Source organism: Myxocyprinus asiaticus, chromosome 14 (assembly GCF_019703515.2).
Source record: "Myxocyprinus asiaticus isolate MX2 ecotype Aquarium Trade chromosome 14, UBuf_Myxa_2, whole genome shotgun sequence".
Lineage (NCBI taxonomy): Eukaryota > Metazoa > Chordata > Actinopteri > Cypriniformes > Catostomidae > Myxocyprinus > Myxocyprinus asiaticus.
The window spans coordinates 41,835,866-41,863,508 of NC_059357.1; the positions used below are offsets into that span (position 1 = coordinate 41,835,866).

A 27,643-nucleotide genomic window follows, 5' to 3' on the forward strand; every position below is an offset into this window, starting at 1 on the left:
GATGTGACCCACACAGTCCAGAGACTCTCAGTACACCTTCCTACCAGAGTGGTATGTGCAGGATATCACCACTCATCTCAACATTGACAAACTGCATGCAGTGGAGCATACTGAATTTATGCAGTATGTGGGACCTCATTTTTATGCCAGGCCTCATCTTAGAGGATGTACTGAACTTTTTTTTCCTTTGGAATGTTTCACCTAACGACAAAACTGTCCACATGTACTTTTGTGGGCTTTCATAAGTTTATATTGATATTTGCCTTTGTTGTTTAGAATTTGCTATCAAAGTGTCAAAGTTTAAATTAAGTCACTACAGATGTACCTTTTATAAGAATCATGAACTATCATAAGAAACAGTTATGTGAAGTCAAATACCTGACTTTAATGTCCCAACTTCATATTCTATGCTATAAAAGATCAGAGAAATGACTCAACAGGATATCTTCCCAAACTTGATATCTTCCCATCTTTTATTAGCTTTGACGTAATGTTTGCAATTATTTTAACCATGCCAAAAAGTAGCACAAATGAAAGTACAAAATAAACTCTAAAAAAAAAAATTAAGTAACAAAGTGCAATGCCAAAACTGCATTTGAATTGTATATAACAAGTTTTAGTTTTTTATATTTTATTCTGTATGGTCACAAACCAGTTTCATTGCTACAGAGCAGGTAAGACTTCAGTAAACTACAGAGTTTCTCTCAGTAACAGCAAAGGCAAGTAATTTACACTTGCATTTCAATTTCAGTAATTTCAGTTGCATCTATAAATATTGTGCCCTGCATTATTAAAATGCCTCTCATGTGTGCTGAATTACAATAAACATATTTTCAGAGTGATATAAATGCAATTCAATGAAGACTCAATGTATGAAAAACAAATACAGTGTTAAATCATTTTGTTCATTAATTGATACTGTGAAACAAATGCTTTAGTACACTTAATGTCAGGGCATTCTCTATTACCCATCCTCTGTATGCTACGCTAAAAAGTCTTTAATAAATAGCCCAACATATAGTAGTCATCACAGCCGAGAATATTGAAGACTCTTTCTCTAACATTCATTTTAAAGATTGGAGAAGACAATGTTAATGTGATGGATTTGATCTGATCATTGGTTTGAAAATAGATTCATAAAATTACCTCATTCCACAGTATTGATAATAATGCATAAACATATTTGATTCCCCAGATTAATCTCTGGTCTGTCATGTGACATAGCAGCACATCACTTATCTATGATAAGGCTCCATTGTATTCATTCAAGGACAGTACAATTTATGCCTAATTAATTATTAAATAATGACTGCATGATCTAATCAGACCTTTGAACGTTTGATTAGATAAATGTTCTGTAGCACTAAACAAAAAAGACTTTAATACACTTCCCAGATTCACTTTGAAATGTTTACCATTAAATTCAGAAAAAAAGATCACCCTCATGATATGTTCGAGTTACATTAATATGTTATTATAATTTAAGTCTTGCTGCTTTTATTGACAGATTTAGACTTTTGGCTCTAAAAAGGCCCTTTCGCATGCCACACATTAACTGTATGGAGCAAAGCAGCAAACGACCAGGTTTGCCGTGACGTTTCGAAGCTCAGTAAATAAATCGGTGTACAAATCAAAACAATGCTCATGCTATGCGCATCTACAAGTATTGGGTAATAATAAAGTATAATAAATTACTTCTCTAAAAATGTGATAAGATTACTTTACTGATTACTTCATCGAAAAAGGAAACACATTAATTACTTTCACGTTACTTTCTAAAACACTTAACAGAAAAAAAACATTTCCCCGCTCAACAAATTCGAAATGTCCATATTTCTTCATTCATTGTTGCACACCCTTCCCTGTCACAGAAATGCGAACACATACAGTTGAAGACAGAAGTTTACATAAAAAATTAGGTTTGATGACTTCAACCTAAGTGTAACCAATCCACAGATTTCATTTTAGCAAACTATAGTTTTGGCAAGTCATTTAAGACATCTACTTTGTGCATGACACAAGTAAGCAATTTCCAAATGCCTGAAGTTACCACGTTCATCTCTACAAACAATAGTACGCAAGTATAAACACCATGGGACCACGCAGCCATCATACTGCTCAGGAAGGAGACACATTCTGTCTTCTAGAGATGAACGTAGTTTGGTGCGAAAAGTGCAAATCAATCAGAGAACAACAGCAAAGGACCTTGTGAAGATGCTGGAGGAAACAGGAAGTATCTATATCCACAGTAAAACGAGCCCTATATCGACATAACCTGAAAGGCTGTTCAGCAAGGAAGAAGCCAATGCTCCAAAACCGCCATAAAAAAAGCCAGACTACAGTTTGCAAGTGCACATGGGGACAAAGATCTAACTTTTTTGAGAAATGTCCTCTGGTCTGACGAAACAAAAATGTATCTGTTTGGCCATAATGACAATCATTATGTTTGGAGGAAAAAGGGTGAGGCTTGCAAGCTGAAGAACACCATCCCAACCGTGAAGAATGGGGGTGGCAGCATCATGTTGTGGGGGTGCTTTGCTGCAGGAGGGACTGGTGCACTTCACAAAATAGATGGCATTATGAGGAAGGAAAATTATGTGGATATATTGAAGCAACATCTCAAGACATCAGCCAGGAAGTTAAAGCTCGGTCGCAAATGTGTCTTCCAAATGGACAATGACCTTTGGTCATACCTCCAAAGTTGTGGCAAAAGGGCTTAAGGTATGACAACAAATTCAAGGTATTGGAGTGGCCATCACAAAGCTCTGACCTCAATCCGATAGAAAATTTGTGGGCAGAACTGAAAAAGCATGTGCGAGCAAGGAGGCCTACAAACCTGACTCAGTTACACCAGTTCTGTCTGGAGGAATGAGCCAAAATTCCAGCAACATTTTGTGAGAAGCTTGTGGAAGGCTACCCAAAATGTTTGACCCAAGTTAAACAATTTAAAGGCAATGCTACCAAATACTAACAAAGTGTATGTAAACTTCTGACCCACTGGGAATGTGATGAAAGAAATAAAAGCTGAAATAAATAATTCTCTCTACTATTATTCTGATATTTCACATTCTTAAAATAAAGTAGTGATCCTAACTGACCTAAGACAGGGAATGTTTTCTACGATTAAATGTCAGGAATTGTGAAAAACTGAGTTTAAATGTATTTGGCGTATGTAAGGTGTATGTAAATTGACTTCAACTGCACATATGAATTCATATTTTAAACTTTTTATACAAGTTATTTTAGAAATATGTATAAACCAAGTAATGTACTTAAAAGTAATCCATCTGATTACTAGAATTTAAAATGTAGTGTGTTAAGGCTGAAACATACTTTACAAAAGTAAGTGAATGCAAGGGTTTCCGTTAGCCAGTAATTACAGATTTTTGACCGTTGAAATGTCCTAATGTCTAGCAACACAATGTCCGGTGAAAATATTAATTTGTCAGAAACCCCTTAAGTTGAAGGCACAAGTGTACAGTGTTACACCATCCCAATGATGACAGCACTTTGCTGCCACAGAGGTTTAAACTTTCCCGATAGCTTGCGAAGTACTATTCCGCAACTACAACAGGTTATACCCCGCACACTTCAGAATCACATTAAAACACCCTTGCGTTGCCATCTTCTGGAGAGAAGGACACCAGGCTTATGTGAATCTCAAGTTGTAGAGAAAAACTGGACACATTTCACTTCACTTTGGCAGCAAAACGCTTTTATGCCATGTCAAATTTGAGGAAAATAGCCATAAAAATAAAGAGCCAATGAAATTATCCAAGGTGAGAAATTATGACATAACCTAACGATTTGTTATTTTAATATTTATTTATAAACTAATAGATATGTGGCAAATTGCAGTTTAGTTGTTTTGTTTTGCCAATGTAATTTTTTAAAAATATTTTTTTTAAAGCAGCTATAATGATTAAACGTTTATCATTCATTTGTCTTGATTGTTTCATTATTAGCCTATATCGCATTATCATGCATGGTCCCTCGCGTTTACAGCGGGTTAAAAAAAAAACACTGAAATGAGATGACCGGATTTTTTCCAATTTGTTCGGCAAACTTAATTTCTGGACACTATGGCCGGCACAAACATTTCTTAGCGGAAACTCTGGTGAACGCAGATGTGAGCGCTTACTCAAGGGGGCGATAGAGTTACATTCAAATGTCTGTGCCATTAAACTGAATGTGTTATTATTCAGGTAAGTAGCAAAAAATATATTGACTTTAACTTACTTGCTCAGCAATATATTCTTCAAACTGTTGCTCTGCCATGACGGTAATTGGCTGAAAAGAAAAAACTCAGTAGAAGTGGACAGTTTATACGAATCTCGCTATAGCACCCCTTGTGGCAATGTTGAGAATGCAACGCGTACTTGAGCTAAGTTATGAATTGCGTTATGATGACACATTTCAGTACGTAACAACGCCTGAAATAGAGCTTGCGTAGCAAGATGTGTCTGCGTTCATGTACTTGCGTTGAGTATGTTTCGGCCATTACACTACTTTTTTTTTTACTAAAAAATAATTAAGACTAATTACTTTGTAAACAGATTACACCCAGCACTGGTATCTACATACATGTTGTAAGACAACATAAAGTGCTTATCATATTATGCACATTAAACATTTTCTATGCAAATTAATTATCAGTTTGCCATTGTGTGACGCGTTCTGCAATGCTGTTCATGTGGAAGCGAGACATGTGAAAGGGACCAAGTTCTATACCAGCAAGCAAGATTCTCTACAATCCAGGCAGAGGTTTATAAAGGAAATTTGAGTGTAATTAAAAAAAAAAAAAAGCAATATGCCAAAATCCTTCTGATTATAGGCTAAATTAAATCTTCTAAACTGACCTATGTGATGGTGCGACAGACCACACCCAGATTACCCAGTGTCACTGGCGAAATGAGTGATGAGATACGCTGAGCTCCTCTTAAGGGTGTGTGTTAGAGAGGTAGTAATTAATTAATCAGTCTCATTAATTCATATGGCTCAGTGGTGAAGGCAACAGTATCTCAGTGCTTGAGTTTCCTCTGAAGGCCCATGAGTTTAATTGTGGCTGCAGTTATCTTCTCATACACCACGAACATGAGCGCTGCCGTCAACACCGTCTGGAGCAGCTTCGCCTCTAGACCTTTATACAAGCCCAACAATCCATGTCTCCTGTGACAGAGAGAAGGACAAAGGTAAAGAGTTAGACTCCAGTCTATCAAATCAATTCACACATGATTATCTATTGATTATGTTTGGTTCAAATAACAGCAACATTAGAGCTCAGTTCTGATTCCAGGACTTGAAACCCACTCTTGATATTAGAGGTGACCGATATATCGGTATTACAGATTAATCAGTGCTGATAGTTGCTTTTTGGAACTATTGGTTATTGGCAAAAATGTATGCCGATAGTTGCCAATATTTTTTTCATTCCTCCGTGATCCTCTGAAAATTACATTTTTTTTCAATTGAAGCGATGGCATATAGTCGCAAAGAATAAAATTGGACTATATAGAAACGTCCCTCGTCAGCATATACATTGTGTCTCCAACTTCATATTATGAATAATAATAATATACTGCATAGGCTATAAAAAGCTTAATTTGGTAAATATTAAATATAGAGCATTGTAATGGAGCCAAGTCTACATAATTTCAAAATAAGAGTCCCTGGTGTTTCAAGTTTGTTTAGTGTTAAAAGTACCATGTTATGCATCCAATCTTCTTCTTTTTTCCTGATTATTACTGGGATCTTGGTTGAAAAATAAACTACATCTGGGATTTTATTCATTTTGGAATCTGGCCTCAATATCTGTGCTGACTAAGAAATCAATTTTAAAAACTATCGGCCGATTATTCGGTTATCGGCCATTTCCACCACCCAAGATATCAGTATCGGCAAAATCCACTATCGGTCGACCTATACTTGATATAACATCAAATTCTTAAAAAAAACTGCTGTTTGACATTCGCTGAAGGAATAGTCCGCCCCAAAATAAAAATTCTGTCATCATTTACTCGCCCTCATATTGTTCCAAACCTGTTCCCACTGTCTGTCGTGTGGAACACAAAAGGAGACACTTTGAAGAATCTCTGAGCTGCTCTTTTTCATACAATGAAAGTCAATGGTGAATCTAGTCTATATGATTTGTGTGTTATATTCCAAGTATTCTGAAACCATTTAATATGGGGAACAGGCCGAAATTAAAATGTCTATTCCCCTCCATTGTAGCTCTCAAATTTCATTTCACCACATATTCAAACTTGGCACATTACAATTGGTTACAAAACACATAAGATTATCAATAATTACATTTTCAGACACAAAGCTATCATATGTCTTCAGAAGACTTGGAATACAGCACACAAACCGTATGAACTACTTTTATGATGCTTTAATGGTGGCTTTTTTTTTTGTCAGTTTTGGGGCTTGAAACTGTATGCTTTTATTTTATGGACAAGTGGAGCTTAAATGTTCTGCCTAACATCTCCTTTTGTGTTCCACAGAAGAAAGTAAGTCATACAGCTTTGGAATGACATGAGGGTGAGTTAATGATGACCAAATTTACATTTTTAAGAAGGACTTACTTGATTCGGTCCATTAGTAAAGAAACCACATTCCTGAGGCTGCCCAGTAGACCTCCTTTACCATCTGATTTAAACTGCCCAAACTGAAGAGAAAGCAATGGAAACCAGTTCACACAGTGACAACTTTAATTTATTGAAAATGTTGAAAAGATGAGTTTTATAAAATGTTTAACAGCATCTGGGTCCTGTTCTTCAAACATGGCTTACTTGTTTAGCTGGATATGTTTCCGGATAAATTAAAACTGGGATACTGACTGGAATGGTTGCCTTGCAAGTGAGCAAGTTTGAGAAGTCAGATGTGCTATTTTGATAACACAGCTGGATTAACTTTGAATGGAAAATCTAGGTTTAAACCAAGTTATCCTAAAACGTATTCATGGCTAGCAAGCCAGATTCGAAGAGAAGGATGCTGAAGTCAGTTAATGACAGTTAATGTTTGTTTACCCTGAGAATGGCCTGAACTGTCTGCAGTGGATATGTTGCTGATGTCGCGATAGCTTTAGCGATGGCACCGATAAGAAAGATTTTAAGTGATGATATCTGGAAGTACAAAAAGATGAAACAACTTCAGCTAATTTACAGAATATATATATATATATATATATATATATATATATGGCCATTTCTTTAACTTCAGCCAATTTCATGTCCAAGGGGTTGATTTTTTTTTAACTAACAGATTTCTATTTGTTATATGAAGGTCTCATTAAAATTGAATTGGACATTTTTACCAGGCCTTCATTTATTTTTGCCTCTTTTCAAATACCTTTTATGCAAAGATTTGACTGTTTTAGCTTATTTTTTTGTAAAATATAGTGCTGCAACAACTAATCGTTAAAATCGATAATGAAAATGATTGACAACAAATATGAGTACCGATTAGTCAGATATGTGCGGCAGGCACAGAGAAGCTCTGCAGTCTGTAGGTTTTAAAGCATTTTAGCTGGTTTCCCCTCATCATGCAAGCGCATGTAATACATGGAGCACCGGGAAAGAGATGCTACTTTTCTGCACGAGAGAACCAATGCCAATTTGTAGTATGGAAAACTATATTTAACTGGAAAAGCATATGCTGCCATTATAAATGTATTTTTTTAAATATATATTTTAGAAATATGTAATCATTGACAATAATATTCTGAAACTTAAAATGTTATTTTAGATTTTTTTTTAATGGATGTAATCAGTGACAGTGTGCAAGCATATGTAACCAACATAATTCTGTATTTTCAGATGAGCAGAACTATTAATATTTATACTGTGGTGTCACCATTGCCCTTTGATGGGCTGATTTTTGGTCCTTTGGGCTTAAAGTATTGTGTATTGAATCACGAATCAAACCAAATCGTTACACCTTTAATCATCTGTTTTGTTATAATTACATTTTAATAAACTACAGGAACTAAATTGCACTTTATCCGATTAATCAAAGAAATAATCGATTATCAAAATAAAAGTTAGTTGCAGCACTAGTAATATGTTTTAACAAGACTATACTTTCTAGAAGTCCACAGTGTTAAAAGTGCCTGAAGTTGAAGAAACACCCATATATAAAGATATACTGTTAAGTATAGAATATAAATATCATTTTACAAATTGATGGTGACTTGTCTCCCGTACCTTCCTGCCTCCACGTCCTGCTTTTCGTTTCATAGCTTCATAAAACATGAACTGCACAGCAGGATTAAACACCAGCACAAGCGACGGCAGCATCCCGTTCCACAGAGTTCCCACTCCCTCATTGGCTATTATCTGAGAGAAGGCGTCTTTGACAAGAAAATGAGATTGAAAAGTTTCCGTTACATTTGTGACAATGCAGACCTTTACATTGTTATTAATGTTGTTTCTTTGCATGCAACAGTGACCAACATCTACAGTGGCAATAAAAAGTATGTGAACCCTTTGAAATTTCCTGCATTTATGTATAATTTTGTCTTAAGTCACAATAATGAAAAACCACAATCTGTTTTACTTATACCACACAAATTACTGTATTGATTTTGCACATACTGAATACATCATTCAAACATTAACAGTTATTAGAGTCTGGAGTTGGCAAACCTGGCATCCAATTAATGAAACAAGACTAGAGGTGTGGGTTAGAGCTACTTTGACTGATAAAATACACTCAAACATTTTGAGTTTATTATTCACAAGAAGCATCTGCTGACGTGGAACATGCCTCACAAAAAAGAAATCTCGGATGACCTACAATCAAGAATTGTTGCTTTGTCTAAAGCTGTATAGGGTTAAAATGTTATCTCAAAGAGCTAAGATATTCATCTGTCCACACTTATAGAAACTGTCTATAAATGGAGATGATTTAGTACTGTGGCTACTCTCCCTAGAAGTGGCTGTCCAGTCAAGATAACTCAAAGGGCACACTGCAGAACTCTCAATGAGGTAAAAAAAAAAAACCAACAAAAAAAAAAAACAGAGTGACAGCTAAAGACTTAAGGAATCATTGGAACTGGTTAACATCTCTGTTCATGAGTCTACTATAAAGAAAACATTAAACAGGCATGTTGTCCATGGCAGGACACCAAGAAGGAAGCCGCTGCTTTCCAACAAAAACATTACTGCGCACCTGAAGTTTGCCAAAGACCACCTTGACACTCCACAACGCTACTGGGAAAATGTTTTGTGGACTAAAGAATTAAGGCTGAATTGTTTGCAAAGAACACGCAGCACTACGAATGGCATAAAAGGGCACTGCATACCAACATGAAAACATCATCCCAACGGTGATATACGGTGGAGGAAGCATCATGTTTTGGGTCTGCTTTGGGGCCTGGAATGCTTGCCATCAAAATGAATTCCCAAGTTTATCAAGATATCCTACAGGATAATGTGTTGCTGTGCGCTAGCTGAAGCTCAGTAGAAGTTGAGTGATGCAGCAGGACAATGACAAATGCATTCCATACAAATAAGCTACGCATTGCATACAAGAAACATTACAGATCATGCTAACTACTGTACAACACACGTCAAAACAACATAGTAAACAAACAGATATTTAGAAGTAGGTCTTCACGTCATATTTATAATAAAGAATCAATAACATGAATATGCATGACTTATTTTTCCATCAACATGGCAGCCAATATGAATAATGAAGAATAACAACTGTCTTACCTAAAGCAGCAAAGTCCAACACTTGAACCTGCATCATACAGTATGTCATCATGTGCTGTGCCCATCGACAATGTCAGTCAACTTAAGATGTTTTTCAAAAGTCAGGATAAAATTCAGTGGGGAATGCCAGTCTAACATGTTCAAGGAATAAGTCTGATGAATAAATGAATATTTTTCACTTAAGTCATCTCAGTGCACGCTTGTTTTAAGTTGTACTGTGTACAGCCTACTTCAAAGGCACATGCTGATACAACTTGAATGGAATCGTTTTTAATGCTACAAAAAAAAAAGTTTGTTTCAAACTACTTGTTTATTATAAAACAAAAATGTAGAATATTTTTTAGAAACCAAGACATTTTCTCTGTGTGCACAAACCATGTAGAACATTGCTCAGAGCCACTGATCCAGATTCAGCTTTTCTCATCCCATTCTCCAAGTTACGGGGAGCTCTAACACGAAGCAGTTCGGCTGCATAAGTCCGTGAACTGAGCAAGTATTTCACCCTGTGTATCGTGTTGTGGCCAGTGGAAGACTAGTCTTATAATCCCTCTGCCTAAATGCATTTACTGATTTTTTTAATGCAGTGTGTATTAAATTAATCAATCATGTTTCACTCAACCGAATGTTAACCTCATATTACACTAAAACATGAAATGCGCATGCACGTTAGTTGATTGACAGGCGATGTTTGTATTTAAAAAGTGATTGGCTCTTTTACCTGCAAGGTGGGACTTCCTTTCTACATCCATTGACTGTTGGGTGCTAGAGCTTCTTGGTTGGGCATTCCAGTTTCTCCCATCCCAGTTACTTGACTCTGGTAAATAGTCTCTGACCTCAGACCCTATTGAACTACAATGCCCATCATACACTACATCTCCTCCCCAAAGTTTGCACATTTTTACTCCTGATTTCTCGCAATACAGGGACAGTAGAGGTGTACAAAAGCAACGCGTTACTATATTTAGTAAAGTTTTTTTTTTTTACTAATAAGGATTAACCATCAGCAATACATTCTCAGCACCTCACCCTATCAAACACCTGTCTCCTGTATGCAACTCTTCTGTGTCTATGTTCTCTCCTCTGACTGACACTGAGGTCTCTAAACTCCTCCTCTCCAACCACCCCACAACCTGTTCCCTTGACCCCATTCCTTCTCACCTTCTCCAGGCCATCTCTCCATCCATCCTACCTGCACTCACACACACAATTAACACATCTCTAATTACAGGCACTTTTCCCACTACATTTAAGCAGGCTCGAGTAACCCCGCTGCTGAAGAAACCCGCACTTAACCCCACACAAGTAGAACACTACAGACCAGTCTCTCTCATCCCATTCATGGCAAAAACACTTGAAAGGGCAGTTTTCAATCAAATCTCTGCCTATCTCTCACAGAACAAGCTGCTGGATGACAATCAGTCAGGCTTCAAAAGTGGACACTCCACCGAGACTGCCCTGCTGTCTGTCACTGAGTCGCTGAGATGGGCGAAAGCTGAATCCAGATCATCCGTCTTGATTCTGCTGGATCTTTCTGCAGCCTTTGACACAGTCAACCATCAGATCTTACTCTCTACCCTCTCCTCGCTGGGCATCACAGGAACTGTGCTTGACTGGTTTAACTCTTATCTCTCAGGTAGTTCCTTCAAGGTAGCCTGGAGAGGTGAGGTGTCCAAGCCACATCAGTTAATTACTGGGGTATCTCAGGAATCAGTGTTTGGGCCACTTCTCTTCTCTATATACACAACATCACTGGGACCCATCATTCAGGCACACGGTTTCTCTTACCACTGCTACGCTGATGACACACTGCTCTACTTGTCTTTCCAGCCCAATGACACCAGTGACTGCTCAAATCTCTGCCTGCCTGGCAGACATATCAGCCTGGATGAAGGAACACCACCTGCAACTCAACCCAGCCAAGACCGAACTCCTTGTCTTTCCAGTCTACCCATCTGTTGAACACAACATCACCGTGCAGCTGGGTGCAACTACAGTAACGCCTTCCAAAATGGTCAGAAATCTAGGGGTAACCATCGATAAACTAAATTTCACTGACCACATCTCAAAGATCGCAAGATCATGTAGATTTACACTCTACAATATCAGGAAGATAAGACCCTTCCTCCCTGAACATACCACACAACTTCTTGTCCAGTCACTTGTCATTACTAGACTGGACTACTGTAACGCTCTCATTGCAGGCCTCCCTGCATGTGCAATTAGACCCCTGCAAATGATCCAGAATGCAGCAGCACGTCTGGTCTTTAATGAACCAAAGAGAGCGCATGTTACACCACTCCTTGTCTCTCTTCACTGACTGCCGGTTGATGCACGTATAAAGTTCAAGGCTCTGATGCTGGCTTACAAAAGTCACTGGGTCTGCTCCAGCATACCTAAAATAATTTATGCAGAGCTACGCGCCCACTAGAAGCCTGCGGTTGGCTAAGGAACATCGCCTTGTCGTACCAACACAAAGAGGCACCAAAATACTTTCCCGGACTTTCGTCTTCATCATACCACATTGGTGGAATGACCTTCCCAACTCCATCCGTGAAGCTGACTCACATTCTGTCTTCAAAAAAAAAAAGACTAAAAACAATTTTTTCCATGAGCATTTAACCAGTCACTAATAAAAAATAAAAAAATACAAATTAAAAAAAAACTTGTTGCACTTTAATCTGTTTTGAATACTATTCTGATGCTAATGAAAATTTGTACCACTGTCTCCTTAAGATGATTTGCTTATGTTTTCCTCTTATATAAGTCGCTTTGGATAAAAGCGTCTGCCAAATGAATAAATGTAAATGAAATGTAAAAAGTAACTCTGATATTATGGTGTATCACGTTACTTTATTCATTACTCGAAAATTTGCATTACTTTTATCACGTTACCCCCAACACTGCTTGTGAATTTGATGAAGATGAGATCACATTTTATGACCAATTAATGCAGAAAACCAGCTAATTCCAAAGGGTTCACATACTTTTTCTTGCCACTGTATAATCAGAGGTAATAATATCACAAAGGATGTTTTACTTTTAAGTTAATGATCAATCAAGCTCTATTTGTAAGAAGATGCAGTAAACATCCATTTGAAGTCTATACCTTCACAGGTAAATGAGTGTGTAAGGGGTTCTGACCAAATATGCCCTTATAGTGGGTCTGATGGAGCTCCTCGTTCCTGAACTTTGCCCCTTGAAGCTTCAGCCGTGTGTTCACCACCCACATGGGAGTCGTCAGGAGCACGTTAACAGTTCCTAAATGAGATATAAACAACAGGGATAGGAACACAGTTGACTTTGCCTTCTTAATGAGAGGGATTAGCACTATTTCAGTACCTGATATGAAGCCCATGAGCAAATCTTTGCCAGGTCTGGACTTGTCCGAGACCATCACCCTCTTCAGTGTGTTGAATGTGTAGAAGTAGACAAAGTTAGAGCAGCACAGACTAGATATGACAGGAAACCAGCCACGATAAAGAGACAATCTAAAACACAATGAAAGCAGATAATGAAAAATAACCCGACTGGCAGGTTTACAACCAAAAATGAAAATTCTGTCATTATCTACTTACCCTCATGATGTTCCAAACCCGTTCTTATGTGAAACACAAAAGGTGATGTTGAATGAATACGTCAATCCGTCTTTTCAATACAATGGCAGTGAATAGTGCCTCACTTTAAAGCCATCGTATGCCTTCAGAAGATTTGAAATATGACGCATGAGCCACATGGACCACAATTTTTATGATATTTTTGGGTCCATTTTGGCTCCACTGCTATTGCATTGAAAAGACGTCTTTTTTTGTGTTCCACCGAAAAAAGAAAGTAATTTGGGTTTGGAATGACATTTGGGTTATAAAATTAGGACATAATTTGACCTATGCTTTTAAAGCAGAAATCTATTTTGCTAGTAAATGTCATTGTTGCGGCTTACAAGGTTGTAAATGAACTCAAAACAAATGCTTCTGTCCTGCACATTGGATCCAGTACTCACATGCCCTCCTCTTTTGCAATCTCAGCCAGAATGATGGGGGTGGACTTGGACTTCCTGCTTTCATCCACTGAGGTGAAAGCAAAAATTACAAATGAATAGCCGACATAACATGCCAAACAGTGTCCTGCATAGTGACACAGTGTCTATATCTAAATAACTTCATATCTTGGGAATAATAATAAACCTTATTTCTCATCAAACCTCATTTGGTGAATTTATAGGCTATAAAAAGCTTAATTTGGAACATACTTTTATACAGAGCATTGTAATGGAGGCAAGTCTCCATTTCAAAATAAGAGTCCCTTGTGTGTTTCTGGGTTGTTAAAAGTTGCATTATGCAGCAAATCTGATTTATTTGATTTTTTTGGTTATTATTGGGATTTTATTTAAATGATAAATTGGGATTTTATTTATTTTGGACTTTTGTAGCCTCTATGTCTGTGTCTGTCATAGTAAGGAAAGACTAATTGATTTTAAAAACTATCAGCTGGTTAAACGGTTATGGGCCTTTTCCACCACTTTAGTTATCGGTATCGGCAAAATCCACTATCGGTTGACCTCTACCTAAAAAATACACTTTAAATGTGTTCTTTCTTAGGACAGAGGTATTTTTCATTTAAGTCAGGTTGGGGCATGTTGTCACAAATGGTCAACGTGTATTCAATAAACTATCTTTTTGCACAAAGTGACTTTCAAAAGTACACCTACCCTGAAAAATATTCACTGGAGTAAAAATGTGTGACAACTTGCCCCGATCTCCGCTATAATACGTTTTAAAAATGAATTATGGTATAAACTAGTAAACTACACAAAATGCATTCAATCTGTATCATCAAATATGTTTACAAAGCAAATCCATGATCATCACAGTCTTCAGCAATGACAGAATGATGATGATAATAACTCACCCTGCAGTCTGATTCTGGCTGTGTCCAGAGGAAAAAACACTGTCATTGCTGTAACACTGCCCTGCAAGACAATAACACATGCTTTAACTAACATGTCCATGCATTTTACATATTAACTCAATGAGAAAGGCACTAAAGTATGCCAAAGATTAAATATTTGCGCCAGTGTCTTCTCACCATGGCTCCTGCCACCGCATGCACCAGTGTTTCATATGACAACAGGCTGTCAGACATCTTTATTCTCTTTGAAAAACCTGGTAAATGCGTGCTGTAATATCCAGATCGGCCAGAACGCTTCAGTCACAACAAAACCACTTATTCCCAGACTTAATCCACATTCATTGTCGTGTGTCAACAACAGAATCGCGTTTAATTGCGAAACCACAACATCCGCATTGATGATGCAGTCAGTAAGGGCAAAGTCTTTCTAGCAAGTCAGTCCACTGGCGGCCATCTTCAGAATGCTCTCGGGAGGTTATTTCCAGTCATGTAAGTGCAGCTCTTATATACTTGAATGGGGAAAGACCGAAATCTCACAAACGGTTGGTCAAGAGTACGATCAAAGAACATATTTCAAATCAGCAATACAATCTGACAATACTGGAACCATCAACTGGATTCTTTTCCTCATATTACGCTAAAAACGCAATTTTCCCGGCTTGTATAGCTAATGCGCATGCATGTTCTCGAGTTGCATGACAGGCGATGTCTGTATCTAAAAGGTGATTGGCTCTTTTGCCTGAAAGGCAGGACTTCCTTTCTACATCCGTTGACCGTTGAGCGCTCCAATTTCTCCCATTTATTTAAATAGAAATGGCCCGTCTCTGCTAAATAATCAGCAGTCAATGGCAGCCGGAAGTTCCTGCCAAAATAACCGCAAGTGGGAGGGGCTTCTCGTTGGAACAGCCAATCACTCGCATGCTTGCAGGGAAGTAGTCTCTTCCTCCTTCATAATAAAAGCACCAATGTTATATTTGCTGAAAGCGCTTGCAAAAAGATAAAACTGAACGTGTTTCAAATAAAAAGCATGCTTCTGGAATGTCGTCTTTGGTTTACTTCACTTAAATCCTTTTATAAAATCATTGGGGATTGTCATATGACTGACGTAATAGCTTTAATTGAGGGCTTGTTTAATGCTAGCGAAACAAAATGCAGCTTACTTATGGAAAGTGTTGACAGCATTCCTAAATGTCTTTTGTATAAATGGTTATTTTTTTTGCCCATAACATAACTGTCAGTTTTAGCTACTCTCTATTATACTTATAAATTACACTCACCCTGCCCATTACCTTTTTGAACTGTTGCCTTCTGGCTGACGCTTCAGAGCTCTGAGCACCAGAACCGTTTTTCCCTCAGGCTATCCATCTCATGAACAGTTAAAACTGCCCCATTGAGCAATAACTATGTGCAATACACAGTTTAGTCTTTCTTATATTTATCCAACACATCCAACCTCCTCTGGCATTTCATTCCTCTGGAAAAGAAAACAACAACAAAAAAACAAAAAAACATTTTCACTGTACATAACAGATTGTATTAGATTTGCACTACCCATGTGTATGTATGTATGTGTGTGTCTGTGTGTGTCTGTACGTATGTGTATAATTAGTTTTATTTTTTTATTATTATCTATGTCTTGCTGGTGTTTTTGTATTGTTTTGTATTGTTGTACACTGGAAGCTCCTGTCACCAAGACAAATTCCTTGTATGTGTGAGCATACTTGGCAATAAAGCTCATTCTGATTCTTCTGATTCTGAAATTCATTGTTTCATTGATTATGGGTAGTTTATTAAGCAGATCGTGGTTAAGTTCAATGTCATCATGCATGCATTTAACAGCCTCGTTTGTTTTGGTGAATAATGTGAAGTTATCCAAGTTGTTTAAGTTGCTGTAGTGTACAGTTTCAGTCATATTGTGGTGTAATTTAAGGTTAGATGAAATGACTAACAGTGAGGATACAGACTTTCTGTACACATAGTTCATGATGTCAAATATTATATGTGGATGCCACTCATTTGTGTAGTTTTCAATAAAACTCAAATGAACAAATATGTTTGACAGTAATACAAGACCAACAACAAAATAAAGGGTCAAACACCAACATGTCAACTGCCACACAATCCAAAGATCTTACAGCATAAGCACAGATCACATTGCCTCAGGATGGATTTGAACCCACAACTTCCTATTCTATAGTTCAATGGGCTATCCACTGCAACACACAGCATTGCCAGTCAACAAAGGGACATACCAAGCTTAGAGGAATCACAGCCGAGCACAGCTGTTACCATGCCGCTTTTAGAGTCAGTGCACAACTGTGGGTTATATTTTAACAATAGGTGGCACTGTCTCCAAACATTTAAAGTATCCTCAGGACATAATGTCGAAGATGTGTAACAATTTTCTTTTACATTCTACAATGCATTCAAAAGATATATATCCATTTTAAACAAAACATATATATCAGTAGAACAATCACATTTGAAGCAGAATAAAAAGAATACCTGAAAACAGAAAGTCAAGTCAACCTTTATTTATATAGCACATTTAAAAACAAAATAAGTTGACCCAAAGTGCTTTACAAAAATATACAACAACAGAATTATATACATGCAAAAAAGAAATAATAATAATAAATAAAAAGAATACCATTTAAAAACTGCATCAAGTATTTACTTGATATAGACCAGATAGTGACTTATAAACAAAAAGCAGAATATTAAAATCGACCCTAAATTTAACGGGAAGTCAGTGTAGATATGCTAATACAGGGATAATGTGATCCCTCTTTCCTGACCCTATCAAAAGCCTAGCTGCTTCATTTTGAACCAGCTGTAAGTTTGAGGGAGGCCATTGTACAATGAGTTACAATAATCTAACCTTGATGAAATTTTTGAGTGTATCACAATTTCCAAGTCTTGGAAAATGTTTGAGTTTAGCGACTGATCTCAGGTGGAAAAAGCTACCCTTGACAATGGCACTAATTTGTTTATTAAAAAGTAACTATGAAGTAGAAGCAGAAATCAGGGACAAGCCTTGAAACCATTCAGTTAGCAAAATAAAAAATAAAAAAAGCTCCAGTACAACAGAAATCTATTCAAATTACTTGCTTAGGTGGGGATTTAAACTCATGACCTTTTGAACTTCAATCCAGTGCATTAACACACTGGCCAGTCAAGTATTGTTGGAACATAGTGCCAGCCATTCAAATTGAAGCTTTGTAGATTCTGTCCATGCTGCTGAAATGATGACACAGCCAATCAGATTTCTTTCAAATTTTTTGGGGTGTGTTTCTCTGGACCAGGGTTCTAATCTGCTTGGAAGCATCTTTATATTTTAATAAACAAAGATTGCATCTTCACTTCAGTGGACGTATATCTTGAGTGGGGACACATTTGTTTAAATTTTTCTTTGCTATTCCACTGAAAAGGAGCGCGAGCTGCGGAACACAAACAAAATCTCCGTATGATTTGTTTTACATTTTCCAGTTCTAAAAGAGATACACTTATTTAAAAAGCAGCTAGTTTTTTTTTTTTTAACACAAACACTTTTTATTTTATAAGTTACTATTAATATCAATTAATTAAGTCATAATAATGGAATCTAAGATTTAAAGCAATATGTGCCTTAACATGAACTTCTGTCAAAATATTACTGTATCCAAGAAACATGGGATGCTATATGAGACTTAAAGTAGACTGCAGGATTTCTTAATAATAATAAAAAAATAATAAGGCAGAAGCTATATTCACTAAGTGTAAATAGCAACATCTTCTTTGCACTAAGTGCAAATAGTGTTAGACAGATACTATTTGCTCCCCTTATTAATACTAACACAGGGTATCACTGCAGTGTGTCCCACAGACACCCTACACCAACCTCTACCCCTAAACCAAATCCTAACCTTCTCTTCAAAAATGAATCATGGTTTTAATACAGTAACCATAGTATCGCCATGGTATTTTACCATATTACTGTAGTAGCATCATGGTTATTTCCATTAAAACTATGGTTCATTTTACCTGAATCAAACCTTTCTCTAAACTCTCTGATCTTCATCATGACCAAATCACTGTGTGGAAATCAACCTTTACATTCATTTAATTTATTATTATAAGTAGTATTCAAGAAAAATATTAAGAGTGGAGACAGGAAACAGGATGGGGAAAACTGGGTCAAAAAGAGGATTAGAACCCAGGTCATCCACACGGAAAAAGCACATCCATACCATTTTAACACACTAAGCCAGAGACTTCACGGAGCAGTTTTTCAGAGACTTCAGGGAGCAGTTTGTCTTTAATTTCTTTGTTTCCACAAGACTATTTCAGTGTAAATACCCAAACTGTGTGGCAGGTATTTACTCCTAGTGCAAACAGTCACTTTGTGATGATAATAATAATGTTATATTATTGATATTATTTACGTTTTTAATGCTCTCCACCATTAATACGCTGAGATGTGAGCGGAAAAAGCAAAGGCATTAGTTGTATTGTTATTATGTAGCATTAGTTGATATAGAAGTGGAAATCCACACCAGCAGTACTGATTAAATTATTTTAAAACATGCTTTGTCCATTGGCCATAAACAACTGCAATTGATCTGTTTTGACCAGTGCTGAGAAAAGTGCCACACACCATGTGACTACGCCGTCTTTGTAGAGCGTCTTGACAACAGTTTACACTGGAATAATGACACTGGAAAACTTTAAAAGCCATTGTCATATAAAAATACACAGTAAACAGTTAAAATAGAACAATTATTATTTAGACCCATTGCACTTGACCAGTTAGATACAACCTTCGTGCCAGTTAGCAATGCCCATTTTTTTGCCATCCTTCAAGGTGGGATGACTGGTAAATTGAGACACTTATAGGGATAATTAACCCCAAAGTTAAAATTCTTTCATCATTTACTCACCCGCATGCCATCCCATATGTGTATGACTTCTTCAGCTGAACACAAACAAAGATTTTTAGAAGAATATCTCAGCTCTGTAGGTCCAGATGATGCAAATGAATGGTGATCAGGCCTTTGAAGCTCAAAAAATCATATAAAGGCAGCATAAAAGTAATCCATACGACTCCAGTGGTTTAAAATCTCTTGAAGTGATACAATCTCTTTGGGTGAAAAACAGATCAATATTTAAATCCTTTTCTACTATAAATCTCCACTTTTATAATGATTTAAAGATATTTTAAATCAGAGATTTATATATATATATATATTGATCTGTCTCTTACTTACCCACACCCTTCTAAAGACATGGATTTTAACCACTGGAGTCTTATGGATTACTTTTATGCTGCCTTTATGTGCTTTTTGGCACTACAAATTTCTGGTCACCATTTCCTTGCATAGTATGGACCTACAGAGCTGAGATATTCTTCTACAAATCTTCATTTGTGTTCAGCAGAAGAAAGAAAGTTATACACATCTGGGATGGCATGAGGGTGAGTAAATAATGAGAGAATTTTCATTTTTGGGTGAACTATCCCTTTAATCTGTTGATAGAGTTTATAACTGTCAATTAAAAAATATTCTTCTTCGCTTTTTAAATCTTGTGAGATAGGTTAACTTGAAAATGTGCTAACATATATGTGGCATGCGGTAACATCTAGATTAAATTAGCTTTATTCAATTCAAAAATGTATTTTAATCAGACTAAATTGACCTAAATTTAAGTTACACCAACAAATTTAATTTTTATGGGTTAGATCAAGTAAAAGTAGATCCTTGAGGTGACAACTCACACGTTACCACTTTTTATAGTGTGCCACATTTACAGAACACACTGTGTGGTTGTGCTAAACGATCATTTACAACACACACTGGACTTTAGTTTATTACTGTGATAATGACGTTCTGCCAAGGCAGTGGTCACAGTTCCTCCACCCTCAGCCACAGAAGCCAGAGAAAGAGAAACAGAGCTCTTCAAAGATGTTCCTGTAATGTTTCATATTAAACATTTTATTTGTTTATTTTGCTCTGCGTAGAAAAAGGTTATTACAACAATGTCAAGATATCACAAAGCGGCCATTGATGGCTATTTGGATCTTTTGAAAGAAGCCACAAGAAAAGATCTGAACACCCCAGACGAGGATGGCATGACACCGACTCTCTGGGCAGCTTATCATGGACACATTGAGGCTCTTCAACTGATATGTAGCAGAGGGTGAGTTCTGTGAACCTGTTTGCACTATTCAAAACTTTCTATAAAAATGTTTTACCCCACTTTATTTATTGGTTCTTGCAAGCAGACAACCTACAGTATGTCATAGATTAGTCAAAATCGAAGCCAGATACGTTAAAAGTACATCCTGCTTGGTCAAACAAACATCTTAATTGAGGATTAGAAAAACTTTCTATACTCATTAAGTTTATTCTTATTAGAGACTGTACTCTGTCGTACAAAGCCAAAATACAGAACCACAGCAACACCGAGACTGAGAAAATGGCTTCAAATTTTTTTTTTGTGGATTACAAAATGGTCTCACTCTGTTTTCTTTGAATAGGTGCTGATTTGAGCCAAAGCTGTTTATGATTTCGGTCATAACTCAAAATATTTGTTTTTACAAAATGTGAAGTTACTGCATTTTACCTTTGCAGACCATATATATCAATGTTTAATCTAAACAACCATATGGCTATATGCCATATGTAAAAACATGCCATAATTTATCCATTTATCCATTTACCATACCATACTTTGCGGTAATTGTGTTATTATTACAATGGATTTTCCAGTTCAAACCAGTTTTATGACCACAGGGAGGTTCCTTTAGATAGGTTCTAAATGAACTTTCGCAAGGTCTTTATGTGTACAGTATGCAATATCCTGTATGTATATTCTGGGCCATATTTTTAGCTATTAATAGACAGGTTTTTGCCACTGATTATAAATATACTAGTCAGCCTCCAGTCTGTACTTTTCTTCCTTTCTCGCATGATTTGTTGTGCACATCATTCTTGATTCCCAGAGCTGATTCCAAGTGTTTAATCAGGCGAATGAATTATGCAAGTTTGGAACAATAGGCCTCTTCATACTTCCACAGCTCATCCACCGTTAGCTCAAGCTAGAGTTTATTTATTCTATGTAATATTGGGGCTGATCACACTCATGAGTCGATATAGTAAAATGTTGAGAACTGATTGCTATGAAAGTCAATGTAAAATCAAAATTGACCCAATTTACTTTCTTAACGCACATTTCTGAACAATACATTATAAAAAGTTTTGAATACTCAGAGTATTTAGTAATTAGGCTTTTTAGTAATTAGTATTAAATAATTACGCTTTTTTCCACCTTGCATGTCACATCTATCCATGAACAGATGCTGTTCAGATAGATAAGCTCTTATAGATACTGTAATCAGTGGACTTTCATTTTACAGCAGGTTACAGATTAACTTTTAGTGATGTTTACTGGCTTCTAATAGCATCATATGAATTACGAAAAAATATGAGGATGGAATTTAAATTGCTGCACAGACGAACACCTTTAATGTTTTTTTATATTTTGCCACCGAGGAGTTAAAGTGAGTAATGAAACCAGCTTGGACTATATCAAAAACTCAATAAAATTAATTTGATTATTTATGCCTTATTCTTTTGTCTTGAATTACAAACAATTGAGAAGGTGTTTATGTTTTCTGAAGAAAATGTAAGTGGTAAAAAGAGCCAACCCCCCAAGTCTCTGTGATATTCCAGACTGATCGCACTGTGAATTCGGTGACAGGAGGTCAAAGTTCTGCTGCTGAAATCCATCTGTGCTGAAATTCGAACCACTGCCCCCAGTGGCCAAAGCTGGAAGTGTTTTTGACCAGTTTCCGGGTGAAATGGTGGCGCCAAAAGCTAACCCTTTTTTTTCCATTGTAAATTATGTAAAACAGTCAACAGAAATGCATATTCTATTAACCCTACTCCCTAACCCAATTCCCAACCCTAAACCTAACCACAAACCCCAATCCTAAACCAGTGGAGTAAAAATGTAATTTTAGAGCAACCTCCAAATTATGTCCACCATTGTTTTCTCTGAACACAATTACTTCCTGGTTTCCATGGGATCAGAACCCGTGTCTCAGAGTTTGCACATGTTTGAATTTTTGCAAAAATGTCTAATTGGGGGGGGGGGGGGTGTTGTCAGTAATTTGGCAGAATGGGGTCAAGGTACATGAACGTTCAGAAGCAGAATGTCGACTTCCCTGTAAAAATTAAAAGATATATGAGGCATCATTTGGGGTTCCTTAGCTGTCACAATGGCAGAACCCTCTGAAGATCCTCCAGACACCATTTCAGTTCTCTGAAAAGCTTACTCTTATTAAATATACTTACTCTGCAAGACCTGTGATGTAATGACTGTCAATGGTTCTTTCAGTAACCTCATCATAAGAAAAAGCCTTCGAGAAATATTTTGAAGTTCTTTGGGGACATAAATAGGATATTTAAGGCTCTTTTAAAGGGTGTCTGGAGAATCTCCAAAGGGTTCTGCCAATGTGGCATGTGAAGAACCCCCAGTGGTCAAGTATCTTTCAATTTTCGAAGGTAGAAATACATTCCGATTGACATGTAAAGGGTACAGCGGGTGTACGTTTGAAGGTAGTGTCCTGTTGACAAGCTGTTGTACCCCAAAATGTGTAATTTTTACGCATTTTTTCTGACAGTGAAGTTTAATACCCAGAGTTAAAGGTTTGTATCCGTAACCCTATGAGCAATAATAGTACTTTGCTGAACTATATGTGTCAAGCAAGTGACTGAAAAGTAATTGTTCTTTATTTTCTTTCCTGTAGGGGGGATCCAAACAAAAGTGACATATGGGGGAACACGCCCTTACATCACGCTGCTGCAAACGGTCACATGCAGATCCTCAGCTTCCTGGTCAACTTTGGAGCTAACCTCTTCGCTCTGGACAATGATTTCCATACTCCTATGGACGTCGCTGCATCTCGAGACCATATGAACTGCGTTAGTTTCCTAGACAGCGCTGCCTCCCAACAAACAAGCCAGAACGCCAAAAAGGTGTTACGTCTGAAAGAGCAGGCTACCAAAGATGCAGAACGTAGAGTCAAGCAATGCGAACGGGTGAAGAAGAGGCATCAAAGTAAGATGGACAAGATGTACCGTGGCGGCTCTGTCTCGGAGGCCAGTCTCGCCTCATCCAGTATGGGCACAATAAACAGCGTGACAGGGGAACAATTCTCAAAACTCATTGCCGCAGACACCAACGGGTCTGTTAAGTCAACGATAAAGGGAACCCTCCAACGCAAGTTTGGGAAAAAGGACAAAGGGACAATGAGTAGACAGGGGGACAGCAATGTAATTTTTGTCAAACAAGATGGTGGCTCTCAAGGGAAGCCTGATTTTATTGACGTCTTCAATGAGCAGGATGAAAACGAGGACGAAGATGGCGAGAGAGGTTTCGACAGCGACGAAGAGGGAGCAAGTCAGGTGAAATCTATCTTTGAAAGACCTGGCCTTGGTAAAATGGTCTTCCGCAAGAACTTCTCCATGGAGATGGGCATTGAACCAGAAGACCTTCCAAGTGGTGATACAGAAGACCTTGGGTTCCTCATCCGGCAAGAGGTGTTTGAGACTGTGAACGTAGGATCGGAGGGTTTTGAGGAGGATTCAGAACTTCCTTGGAATGAAGAGGAGATTGGTCTGGATGAGGAAGATGAGACATCACCCTTGGATTCATTCTTGGCATCCATCAGCTTGTTGGACTTTGCTCCTGTGTTCACCCGTGAGCAGCTGGATCTTGAAGCCCTAATGCTCTGCTCAGATGATGATCTCAAAAGCATCCGTATCCAACTGGGGCCACGCAAAAAGATTCTAGAAGCAGCAGCTCGCAGGAAGGCTGTCCTGGAGCAGTCTAGTGTTATGAACGATAGCTTCCTTTAAGAAACAAAATATTGCATGTTTTTTTCAGTTTGGACTTAGTTTAGTTCTGATTCGCTTGTTTCTATCATAGCTCACTTTCTATGATTTGAATGATTACAGTGCTTGCAATTCTTCTTCTTAAAAGTTATAATCCACCCAAAAAGAAAAATTCTTTCATCATTTACAGTACACACCCTGTCTTGTATGACTTTTATTTTTCCATGAAACACAAATGGAGATATTTACAGAAATCCAAGCTGTTCATTGTGATTTTTTTGATATTTTTATACAACAGTTAAAAAAATAGTTATAAAAATTTAAATTATGTTTCAGACAAACATTGGTCAGTTCGTTCGTAGATCTTTTCTCTGCCAGCTAAAATAGTTTCAAAAGAAGACAAAACATAAAGCAAATCCACTCTCTGCACTGCTCTCATACTCTGGTTTTGAACTAGTTGTGTTTAGTTAATTAATACGAATCTGTGTTTTTAAATGAACCTTTTAAGGAAACAAATCATTCTCATTCACTTCCATTGTTTTGCTCATGAAGACTGTGTTGTTTAATGAATCACTTGAATCGGTGAGCACGTTTACATGCATGTTCTTACACCATTTATGCTTAATAAGCCTTCAACGAATGCGGTCATGTAAATGCAATAAACCGCGTTCCTTTATCAGCATAAAGGCCATAAATGGCTTATAAATAACCCAATTGACACGGGTAGATTTTTGCCCATTACGCCAATTTCACGTGCCATGTAAACATCTTACCTGGTGTTCTTACCGGCTCATCCACTGTGTGCACATATTGAGTGCATGCCTCATCACGGTTTGATGTCAAAAGTAGAGAATAACGCGATTATTTCAAATGTCATTTCTTGTCTTGTCAGATTTTTTAAATAAGCTGATTTTAGAGAGTAATTAGCATATTGGTGTGCATGTAAACAAGCTCAATGACTATATGACTCACTCATAACATAAAAGAGGCTTATTTGTCTCCACCTACTGGCATAAAGATGTCATTTACAGAAATGTAAGGTATTACTAAATGAATAAGTGAACTAAATCAAAATGAACAATTAATCAAAATCCCCACCACTATTTGCAAAGCCATGAACACAGACAAGACAGAGTGATAGAAATAGTGAAGCATCCCATTGCTGTTATACTGAATATCAGCACTCTTGCAAAGCTTCTTGGCCTATCAGATTCAAGGACTGGAACTGCTGTTTAAAATGGAAGTAGATGAGGACTAGGGGCTTGAAAAAACTTGAAAAAGGACAAAAAAGCACCATATAAGTAGTCCATATGATTTGTGTGCTACGTTCCAATTCTTCTAAAGCCTTACCATAGCCTTTTGTGAGAAACAAACCCAAAGTTAATTTATTGTTTACTTGCTCAAAAATCTTGCTTGACATAATTTTCAATTTTACGAGAACTGTCCCTTTAAGGCACAGACTTTGTCAAGGCTCAAGCTTTTGTTTTGTAGATAATTTCAGTCTTAAACCTTGTCCTAACCAGACGCGATGCAATAAGATTCCAGCGACAAGCAATCTGTCTGTCCACACTAGACGTGACGCGACATCGTAATATTCATACACTAAAATTAGGATAATTGACAATAAAATTTTGAAATCACAGCAATTACAGACAGAACAGTCTGTTTATTGAACGAAACTCATTTTCTCACTGAAGCTGCATATGAGCATACGCTTTCTATGGTGTCATAGAAAGTATCTTTATGTATAAGGGGTGGGTGTAGGGATGGTCTTTAGGGTTAAGAACCAATCAGGTAGTGGGTAGTACGAATCTGGCAGGAAGTCAAATTTTGGCACAACACTGGCTTTAATATACTGTTATAAGAGTAGTTTTAGACCTATTTGTTGATTGGGCTGCCTGACACAAAATAGAAATAGAAACCAATTAAAAAATAGAATGCAATCGCGTGTCGGGTGTCGCGGCTGGTTAGGATTTTTTGTTTTATTAATATGGAAAAGATACCTTTTATCGCATGTTGCGTCTGATTAGAGCACAGTGTTACTATTGGTATTCTATCTATTTTAGTTTTTTATGAACTTATACGGCGTAAGATTTTAGAAAATCAACGAACATTTCCCTGACTTACATTGCAAGAATTAAAAATACAAACAAGGATGGCATTTATATATATATATATATATATATATTTACACAAATGATTGCAATTGGTCTTCATTCTTGCATGTGTTTGTATACTAAAATGAGATTGGTCTTTTATTTTCATCTGTTTGTCACTCTACAGTATATTGCATTTTACTATCAATATTTCTTTCTTTCTCTCCCTTTCTACCTCTATTTGTATTTGGGTTTAAAAATCTTACATTCTTTTTCTGGCTTGCAAAAAATTGTATTTCCTTCAGTAAATGTAAATCTAGTTTTACAAAATACACTAGTGAAAAGATATTATTCATGAGGTTATAAGTGAAATAAGTTTAAATAAAAATAAAAAATAAAAAGACTTCAGCTTTTGTTTGCTGAATATATATGACACCGGTTATGTTTAATGTTTAGAATTGTGTTTTTTGGCCTATAGATTAAATCACGTAATCAATCAGTCAGTTCATATATCACCCTCATGGGATGCACTATATGACGATATGTATGGTTTGTTATTTAAAGGAATTCCTGAACACTTTCTGTAATTAGGCTCTATATTTTTATGTCAGTCAACGTATAGCCTATATTTGTATATACAATTTTTCAATATTTTTGCAATAAATCAGTATATTGAAATGTATACTTATAGTCAATGACTTATAGTCAGTAGTTTTAAATTGGATACAGTGTGCAGCAGCAGCTGTGGTTTTTACTGTCACGACTGCTATATTGATCGGAACTGCACCCAAGAATTTCACACACCACTGCACTTGTGTATATGGCTGTGTGACAATAAATGTGATTTGATTTGATTTGATACTGATCTCATTTGGCCTTAAGATGTTTCACAAGGTCTCCAGAATATTGATGCCAGTGAGAGTGAAAATCACACAGCAGTAAGTCCCTGTGAAAATGAGTAGTTGATAGATAGAAAATGACATGCATTTTTAATCAATGTATGTATTTGTCTTTATAGCCTTAGTGCATGTTTTTAGATGCTGTA

General features: G+C 36.9%; 2 protein-coding genes across 3 annotated transcripts; one reads left to right on the forward strand and one right to left on the reverse strand.

Moving 5' to 3' along the window:
- Positions 1-455: 455 nt before the first annotated feature.
- LOC127451173 (peroxisomal membrane protein PMP34-like) lies at positions 456-15,568 on the reverse strand. Of its 2 annotated transcripts, XM_051715663.1 has the most exons (9): positions 14,805-15,561; positions 14,628-14,688; positions 13,720-13,786; positions 13,062-13,210; positions 12,864-12,980; positions 8,208-8,353; positions 7,032-7,127; positions 6,588-6,670; positions 456-5,169 (listed from the first exon to the last, which is right to left on the reverse strand). In XM_051715663.1, the coding sequence occupies exons 1-9, from the start codon at positions 14,859-14,861 to the stop codon at positions 5,022-5,024; spliced, it is 924 nt and encodes a 307-aa protein (XP_051571623.1). In that variant the 5' UTR covers positions 14,862-15,561; the 3' UTR covers positions 456-5,021. The 2 variants fall into 2 exon arrangements, with proteins under 2 accessions (XP_051571623.1, XP_051571622.1); XM_051715662.1 differs by having other exon boundaries at positions 12,864-13,210; positions 14,805-15,568.
- Positions 15,569-20,541: 4,973 nt separating this feature from the next.
- On the forward strand, positions 20,542-27,280 carry LOC127451168 (ankyrin repeat and SAM domain-containing protein 4B-like). Its single transcript, XM_051715651.1, has 2 exons — positions 20,542-20,801; positions 23,416-27,280. The coding sequence occupies exons 1-2, from the start codon at positions 20,641-20,643 to the stop codon at positions 24,524-24,526; spliced, it is 1,272 nt and encodes a 423-aa protein (XP_051571611.1). The 5' UTR covers positions 20,542-20,640; the 3' UTR covers positions 24,527-27,280.
- The last annotated feature ends 363 nt before the right edge of the window (positions 27,281-27,643 follow it).